The sequence below is a fragment of the Monodon monoceros genome, unplaced genomic scaffold (genome assembly GCF_005190385.1).
Source record: "Monodon monoceros isolate NGI ecotype Baffin Bay Population unplaced genomic scaffold, NGI_Narwhal_1 Super_Scaffold_12, whole genome shotgun sequence".
Lineage (NCBI taxonomy): Eukaryota > Metazoa > Chordata > Mammalia > Artiodactyla > Monodontidae > Monodon > Monodon monoceros.
Genome location: NW_021703768.1, coordinates 117,123,728 through 117,132,605, shown reverse-complemented (window position 1 = coordinate 117,132,605; position 8,878 = coordinate 117,123,728). Strand labels below are relative to the sequence as shown.

Sequence of the window (8,878 nt, the reverse complement as noted above, 5' to 3'; positions counted from 1 at the left end):
TTTTTTGTTTTTAGCAGCTGCTTACTGTTTTATATGGTGGATAAAGTGGACAACATCCAGCGATGGGTGGCAAGTCAAGAAGAGAAACTGTCAGTTGGTGGAGGTTCTGTGGGTGGTGCTCCCTTGGAGTTAACAGTTCTTTTTTTTTTTTTTTTAACTTTTTAACTTTTTATTTTCTCTCTTTCTTTACAGTATATTTTCTCTGTGTGTGGCGCTGTGTGTGTGTGTGTGTGTGTGTGTGTATGCATGTGGGGGGGGGTTCCATTCAGTTTGATCAATCTTCTTCCCCTTCTTCCTCACCCTGCAGTAGCAGGGTGGCAGCGGCGGTCTCCTCCTGCTGCTGCTGCTGCTGCTGGTGGAGCTGCTCACAGGCAGCTCGCTTCTCCCTCTGCTTCTCTTGAATCTTCTTCATCTCCTCCGAGTACTTGCAGAAGGTGTGTCCGAACTTGGCCCACACCTTGTAGGGCACGGTAATGGAGTTGCGGTAGGTGGGCTTCACCTCGCTCACTCGCATAAACACGCCGTACTTGTTGGAGCCCACATCGAAGAAGAAGCGCTTGTTGTCCACAGTCAAGGAGGTGCCCTCGGGCAGCTCGGCCGGCTCCTCCTCCACTCCGTAGTCGTCGATGAGCTTGGCCAGAGCGTCGCGGAACTCGATGAGCCCCTGTGCGGGCAGTGCAATGGTCTGGCCCTGCGTGGAGCCCAGGCCGGGCCCCCGGTTGACCGTCTGGCGGATGCGCAGGAAGCGGCCGCGCTGGTTCTCCTTGAGATCCATGTAGTACTTGCGGTTCTCGCGCACCAGGAACTCGCTCTTGAGCGCCCGGCGCGGCTCGTCCTGCGCCTGGGCCAGGTCGGGCGGCTGGCTGGGGCCCAGCTGCGCGTAGTGCTCGATGAAGTCGCCCAGGTAGTCGCGGAACTCCACGGCCACTGACATGGAGAGAGTGAGGCGGCTCTTGTTGCCGCCCGCGCCCACCTCAGCAATCTTCAGGAAGCGGCCCTTGGCGTTCTGCTTCACGTCCAGGTAGAAGCGCTTGTTCTGGATGTCCACCCGCTTGGAGGCCAGCTCCTGCGTCTCGTGCTGCAGCCCCCCCGGGGCCCCGCCGCCGCCGCCGCCACTGCCGCCGCCGCCGCCCCCGCCGCCACCACCGCCCCCGCCGGAGCCCGAGCCCGAGCCCGGGTGCCCCAGGGAGCCGCCCGAGCCCAGCGCCGCACCACCCTGCTCGCTGCCGCTGTCTCGGTCCGCCATGATGCTGCGCTCCGCCGCCGCGCTGCCGCCGCCTGCCGCTCCGCCCGCCGCCGCCTCAGTCGCCTCAGCCGCCGCTGCTTTCCCTCCCCGGCTCCGCCTGCTGCCGCCGCAACCCCCACAGCCAGTCAGCCACTCTCGCGAGATCTGCGGGAGAGACGAGACAGACGAGACCCGGTAACAGGGCACTGACTCCCCAGTACAGTAGCCGGGCGCCCTACTGTACGCGCCCACCCGACCGCCAGCACGTGACCCGCACCCCCTCCCCGTTGCCAGTCCCCCATCCGCCCGCCCGCCAGGCGGCGCCCACCCACCGGCCCTCACCCCGCACCCCTGGTTGGGGTGGGGGGGGGACTAGAACGCGCCGCGTCGCAGCTGCTGCCGCCACTGCCGCCACCACTGTGGCTGTCGCTGTTGCCCAGACCCTGAGCGGCCTCGGCCCGGGGAGTTGGGGGACTGGCGTGAGAAGGGGACTGCCATACTAAGCACAGGGAGTGGGCCTGAGCTCTGCTTTCCAGTGACCCCAAAGAAGATGTGGGGGGAGGGGCCCGCGCAGCGCAGTTGAGCCCGCTGCAGAGAGGGGACACCGAGTCACGGCCACCCCCTCCCCAGCGGGCCCATCCAGACCCAGATCGGCCCACCCGTCACTTGACTGGACTGTCTCCTACCGCAGAGCCCTGGCCGCAGAGGCGGGCAAGGAAGAGGAGAGGTGGTGCAGCAGTAAACCTTAGCTGCAGAAGGGGCTGCCAGGGATGAGGACGGGGCGCCGGCAGCAGTGGCGCGGAGCACCAGACACCTAGCCCTATCCCTCCCCTCGCTCCCGCCGCTCCCCTCCCCGCGCACGGCAGCGGCTCTGGCCTCAGATGATCCCGCTCCCCCCTCCCCCCAACCGCAGCCCCGCACAGTCGGGCGGGCGGGCGGGCGGGCGCACTCACCGGCAGGGGGGAGCCGAGCAGAGGACGGCAGCCGCACCAGGGCCGGGGTGCCCGCAGTGCCTTTTCCCGTTGGCTCTGCCCTACTCCCCAAGCAACAATCAAAAAGAAACCCCACACTCACCCCAAAACCTTCAACCAGCCCCCTTTGGGACAACGACTGCCCGCCTGCCTCCCCCTCCTCCTTCTGAGATTTGGGGAAGGGGGGCACCCTGTTCAGGGCTGAGCCCAGCCTGGGTTGCCGGCCAGCTCTGCGGATAAACCAGGCCCTGCCGAGCCTTCAGCCCCTAGCCCACTCTTCCTCTCTGGAAGGACCCAGATGGAAGAGAAAACCAAGCAGGCTTTAGGAAATTCACGAGCTAAAAATGTCAGGAATTTCCTGGGAAACGCAGTTCCTTACGGGATTCATTAACGCAGGTTCGCTCGCCCCTTTTACTCCTCCTCCCAGAAACTCCTAAGTGTCAAGGAGAGCCCCCATCTCTCAAAAAGTAAAACATTAAATGATCGCTGGTTTTTAGGCAGACAGCTAGGTTACCGACCATTACCAATGACAGCTAAGCCAGTGAAAGCTAAAGGGGGTCTTCTCTGGTCTCAGGAAGGGGCTCAGAAATAAAAGATTTCTCTCTTCCTAGATCTGAGGCATAAACTAGGGCCTATTTTCCTTCTTCCAGATAGATAGCAAATGCTCCTACTCCCTCACTGCAGTCTGCAGTCCTAGCAGCTGTGGGAAAGCTAAGGCCTGTCTCCAGGGCACCTCCTGCCTATGCCCCTACATGCTCCCCATCACCTTCTGCAAGGGGCTTAGGTGATACAGACCTCACAGCCCTATTCCTGGCTTTCTCAAGCATGGATTGTTGCCTCCATCCTGAGAAGCATATACCTATCTCATCTGTAGGCTCCATTCCCATTTAACATCCCCCAACCCCTGCCCCCAAAAGTAAGGAGACTTGCCTCCCTCACTCTTAGCTCCCAAGACATCTGAGTACCTGGCTGCCCAAGCTTCCTGGAAAAGAGAGGGGTAAAGAGAGGACTAATGATAAAGAAACCCAGACCAGCCCAGGGCATAAGCTTTGTCAATGCTTGAGACCTTAAAGCCCCCTGATATATCCCTTCATCTCCTGGGCAAACCTGCCTGCTAAGTATTCACAGCTACCTTTTTCTCTTAGCAAGGGCCCCATTCAACCCAGCATTAGCTACTTCAGCTCTGGGCTGACGTTCGCTACCTCCCGCTAAAGAGGAAGAAACAGGGCAGAGCACCCTGGCTCCCAAGAAGAAAACTGAGATAGTCCTGTGAACCAGCCTCAGAACCACCCCACCTGTCCAGCTGTTCCTGAAATGGCTCCCTGAAGAGGAGGCCCACTGTGAGAGATAGAAATCCAGATTTTGGGCCCCATAAAGAACTTCCCCTTAGTTTAGGGTCATCCTCTAGCACTGCGTAGTACCCTTTCAGTGCTGATTTTTCTGCACTCCCTCCCCTGTCCCCAAGTCTGTCGGGAAGGAGATATAGGAACTGTTGGTGCACTTCCCACCACACAGAAATACATGTGTAAGAAGCGGCGGCTCCTCTAGGTTTGCACGGTAGCGATCAGGACCCTGGATAGACCCCGGCCCCAAACAGGGTCTCAAAGGCTGAGTGGCAGGGTCTCCGCTCAGAACTGGGCGGGGCATTACGCTTCCACCTGTAAGCTGAGACTACTACGACCTGGTTAAGACCGCTCTAGAAGAGCCGCTATTCTTCCTCAAGGGTTTACTTCGCGCTGAACCAAGCCCTTGACCCCTCAGGAGAACTCAAAGCAGCAAGGCCAGTGGGGCTGCGATAAGGGGGCACGCGCCTGCCGGTCCCTGTCACTCTTCCATGCTAATGATCGCTTCCCCCAGGACAAAAAAGTAGGGCTCGAAACTGCCCGCCTTCTTGAACCAACTTTGGAGTCTAAATTTCTTGCCCTCTGTCCCAAACGTTTATGTCCAGGGGCTCTGAATTGGTTTGAGTTTGGGAATGCCCTGATTTTCTGAAAAAGTGACTGTCACCAGGAACTGAGTTCTTAGTTCCCCAGCGCAGAGGCAATTGATGAAGTTTCTAGACAAAACACAAGTTAAATATCATTTGCACGCATAAACTGGGAATTTTAAGCTCAAATCAGTAAACAACTGAGACCTGGATCTCTCCACATAAATATGTTCTTACTTATTTCATGTTTTTTATTATATATGTATAAAATTTTGCCTTTATCTATTAGCTTCTTGCCTACTTTATAAATGTATCTAAAAGCAAACAAGGTTAATAATGCCTTTCCCAAAATAATACAATGATAAATAGGATATTTAACACATTTTCACTACTCAAACAAGACAGTTTATTTCAGGATAAGCCTGTAAGTGTGGGCTTTTGGTCAGAATGGAGGGGGTGGTGAAAGGCGGCTTTCCGTAGGCTACAGAATATAGTACCCTTAAAAGGCAGTCTGAGAGAAAAGTCTTAAAACAAAGAGTTTAACCTTAAACAGAACTTCAAAGTTAAATTTGCATCCTAACATTGAAAATCCATTAGCAAAGTTGTGGATTTAAAAACACACCTAGCTATTTGTTAATTACCAAAACAATATGCTAAGTTGGTAAATGAAAAGCCAGTTCTAGTGTCTAGATGTTTGCATTGTCATTTTAAACCAAATAGTTGTAAAATTAAAATTATAATTGCAATACAATGTAGGAAAAACAAAGGGAAAACGAAATATATTAATATGCACAAAATATCTGTGTTAATGAAAGAACTATCAAAAAATATTTCCTTCCTCCTCAAAGTTTGCTTATATTTTTAAAACCTAATAAACGTCTCTAGATTTAGTGTGCTCTCTTATTAACACTACACACACATTTCGAGAATAGAGATTGCTTTATTTTTAATCCCTCTATCTCTACATCTTTAACAAAATCTTACCAACAAAAAACTGTTCACAAAGAAACAGATACTAGGCTGAACAAGAAGGAAAAAACCTCATTTTCCTCAGCCTGAAATACGGTCTGAAATGATCTAAATCTAAAAGTAAAAATTAACATACACATTTACAAAATAAACTTGGAGAGAGGGGATCTACCTCTGGGTAATAAACCCTTTTGATTACGGAGTTCCCAACAGAAACAATACGCTCATTAATATTTCACAGAATCACAGATTTCCCAAATAAAAGAGAAGCAAAAACATTAGAACTTGTGTTTTCAAGTGCTACTTAGGTTAAATGCCTGTCTTAAACCAGACAATTATCTTCAATACCCAAATCATTAAAACTAACTGGAATGTTGTACTGTAACTGTTCAAAGTGGAGGAATTACCCATTTCTTCTCATGGCTAGCTACCAGGAAAATTAAGGGAAACTCTCAAGTAAATCTTAACATTTAACAACAACGACTAATAATATTTCACCGACCATTTTTTAAAAGTCTATTCCCTTTCTATAGCTCATCTAATCTTTAAAATTATGCCTCTCCAATGCTATTTCAATGTTTAGGGTTAAAGATATGAATTAAACATTTAAAATCTGAAGAGAACAATCCATGTGATAGAATCCTCACATTTCCCCAAATGTTATTTTAAGCATTTGCAGAAGAATTAAATAAATGTAGCACACATTCTAAATTCGATAAAAGATTCAGAGAACCCGACATTTTATGTACCCAAAAGGTCCAAACAGAACCGATGCAAATGTCAACAGCTCCCTCTCTTTCGGCTGATTCTTAAATGGTTTTACTAGTACCCAAAGGAATGAAATCAGCAACTCTCTCCACACTCTAGTCAACACTCCAATTTTCAAAGCCGCAATTCGAAAACGTCAGTTTGGGCGGGGAACAGTGAGGGTCTTGAAGTAATCAAAAAATTCCTTTTCTCCTCTGACAATCTACCAAAAGATGTCAAACCAAATTCAGCCTATTATAAAGCACTGGGGCTTCCTTCCAAGGACACGGGACACCAGCAGAGACACCGCTGCAAAAAGCTGTCCAAAAGCGCCTGGCCCGACAGAAACGTAAAGGGGCCCATATAAGAACGAATTAGAAGCCTCAAGAGGGTCCCGCAGAGACAACGGAAATTAAAGTAGCATTTATTCAGGGGTAGACAGCAACGAACCAAAGAAAGTTTTCCCAGCCGGACTCTTGGGCCTTTCTCTACCCAAGATCAGGCTCAAGACAAATATATTTGTTGGGGTCCCTTCCCCTATAGACATAGCCGCTGCCGGGGTCTACCGTCGCTCAAAGGGGAGACCCTCTAACTTCACATCCGTCCGTTTTGCCCTCGGACAAAGGCAGAGGAGACTGTGGAGCTGACCTAGCTCTGTGGGGCAGCAAAAATGCCTTGTTCGGGCCACCCATCTTTGGGCCTGGCTTCGTCTGCGCTGTCAGCACCAGTGTATTCTTTTTTATTTTTACAACGCACACTGGGAGGGTGTATGCATTGCGGGGGTGGGGCGGGGGTTGAACAGAGGAAAGGAGGGGTTGGTAGTGGAGCCTAGAAGCCTCCTTCCTCTCCTCTCCTGCCAGGGTTGCTGTGCAGGGAGTGTCGGCCAGGTTTGGCGAACTGTCCCAGGCCCCAGGCAAAGGTGGTCAGGGGGAATGGGGCTCAGGCATTGCTAAGCAAACGGCACCACTGGTGGTCTCCAGCGCCAGAGGAGGTAGGATTGCTTTTTTTTTTTTAAAGGGGCGTGTGATTTTCTTCTTTTTTGGAGGTGGGAAGGAGTTCGTTCGTTCGTGCGCTCCGGAGGGAGGGGGGCGCGTTGCTGCACTACCAGGGTCCCCGGAGGAAGGGTGCGGGGATGTCTACAATGCTACAGTAATTATTCCTGGGGCATAAGAGAGCAATTAGAGGGGACAAGGTGGGCGGCACCTCAAGCTGTGGCAGTGGCAGCAGAGAAGGTCGCGAGGGGCTTACCCGGGCGGGCGGGCGGGCGCTGTCCTGCCGCAGGTGAGGGAGGGCGCGGGCTGGAGGGAGGGAGGGCGCGCGCGAGGCAGGCGCTAGGCGGGCGCGAGGAAAGGGGGAGGGGAGGAGGGCGCGCGCGCGCACACCTGTCCTGGACAGCGGCGCGAGCCGAGCTGCGCCTCACTCGGGCTCTGCCGGCTGAGGAGGGAGAAGGGCGGGCTGGCAGGCGGGGGCGGGACGCCGAGGGGAGGAGGAGGAGGCGGCTCGGATGGCTGGCTCGGCTCTCACTCGTTCTCCCTCCCGCTGGCAAGTCCGGCTCACACCCTGCTTCTCCCGCTCACTCACAGCCCCCTCGGCTCTCCCTCCTCCTCCTTCCCCTGCGGGATCCGCTCGCTGCCGCCGCCGCCGCAGACGGCAAGTCGTGGCAGCCAGACGTCGGCGCGTAACCCGGCGCTCCGTGCGTGACTCCGGGCGACGTCAGCGCGCGCTCCCCGCTACCCACCATCTCCCCCCCACACTCCTCCCGTGGCTCGCGCCCTCCGCCCTCGCGTTCCTCCGTTTCAGTTGCAGCGGCGGCGGCAGCCGAGCGCGCTCCCTCCGCCCCCCATTTCGCGCGTGCGCGCGCCCTCCCCGCCGTTGGCGCGTCAACAGCCCACGGCCCAGGCCTTGAGGCGCGTCTGAGGAGGGGGCTGCCTGCGGCCTCTTTGCCCACCCTTCCTCCACTCACCGCCGGTAGCGCCCCCGGGAGGACTTCTCCCTTGTTGGGCTCTGAGGGCGGAAGCCAGGCTCAGGCGGGGAGGGAACCCTGTAGGGCCTGCGTCAGCTCCAACTTAGGGCCCTCAGCGTCGTTGTCAGTGTCGCTACCACCCTGTCACCCTGTCCCGCGCCCCCGTTCCGCCCGCGTCTCTTAGGAGGCGATAGGCCTTTCATCTCCCGGGAGGGTCTCACCTTTGCCTTCAGACGCCCGCCGAGAGGGGCTAGGAGGGCAGAATTAGCATAAAGAAGAAACGGGCTAGACTACGTTCAGGCTGTAGCCCCAGGAATCCTTGACAGGAAGCGTGGGGTTGCTGCCCAGCCTCCCACGCAGTGTAGGTGAAACTGGGCCCCTTTGAGGGACTGTGACTAAGGACAAAACCCTGATAAATATTATTTATGTGTCCTTGGGCCGAGAGGGAGAGAGTAAAAGGGACGAGTTAATTTTCATAAATTACTATGCTAGGGCGAAATGCAGAACTATAAAATGTCCTTTAAGAGTTTTCTTGAAATCTTTGACCAGGTTTGACAAGATTTTTGGTACACGTTAACTTTTTCCCTCATTTTGTATGCTGTCACATCTCCATCCTGCAACACTGCATACATAGAAGATGGATCAGTTAAAAATATCGGCTTCAAAATAAGCAAAAAACAGCCTTCCATCTTTATCATTATTTAAATAGCTCTCAGAGAAGTCAATCTGTGATTTAAGAAAACTTATCAATGTTTTACCTTATTTAACTGAGTATATTTTATTTTGAGGTAACTTTGCAATACACTGTGAGATATTCTTTTATTAGGCAATAGTAGACTTCTTTTTTTTATGTTTTAATAGTAGACTTGTCAACTCACTTATTATAGGACCTTCCAAGAAGCTTACCTAGCTAAGCCTTAGAGGCAAGTAGGAGAGAGGTGAAATTAACCCCATTTTATGGACGAGAAAATTGAGTTAGAAAAATATGTCAGTTGTTGAGAGTTGCAAGCAGTCTGTCACCGATAAAGGGAAACACCATAGGTCTATTATTACCTGCTTTATCCACTAAACCAGAG

At 53.0% G+C, this 8,878-nt stretch overlaps 1 protein-coding gene across 2 annotated transcripts; it reads right to left on the bottom strand.

The window, feature by feature from the left end:
• On the bottom strand, positions 1–8,123 carry PURA (purine rich element binding protein A). 2 transcript variants are annotated; one of them, XM_029216946.1, is made up of 2 exons: positions 8,024–8,123; positions 1–1,390 (listed from the first exon to the last, which is right to left on the bottom strand). In XM_029216946.1, the coding sequence occupies exon 2, from the start codon at positions 1,244–1,246 to the stop codon at positions 275–277; it is 972 nt and encodes a 323-aa protein (XP_029072779.1). In that variant the 5' UTR covers positions 1,247–1,390; positions 8,024–8,123; the 3' UTR covers positions 1–274. The 2 variants fall into 2 exon arrangements, with proteins under 2 accessions (XP_029072779.1, XP_029072780.1); XM_029216947.1 differs by lacking the exon at positions 8,024–8,123 and adding an exon at positions 7,222–7,531.
• Between the last annotated feature and the right edge of the window lie 755 nt (positions 8,124–8,878).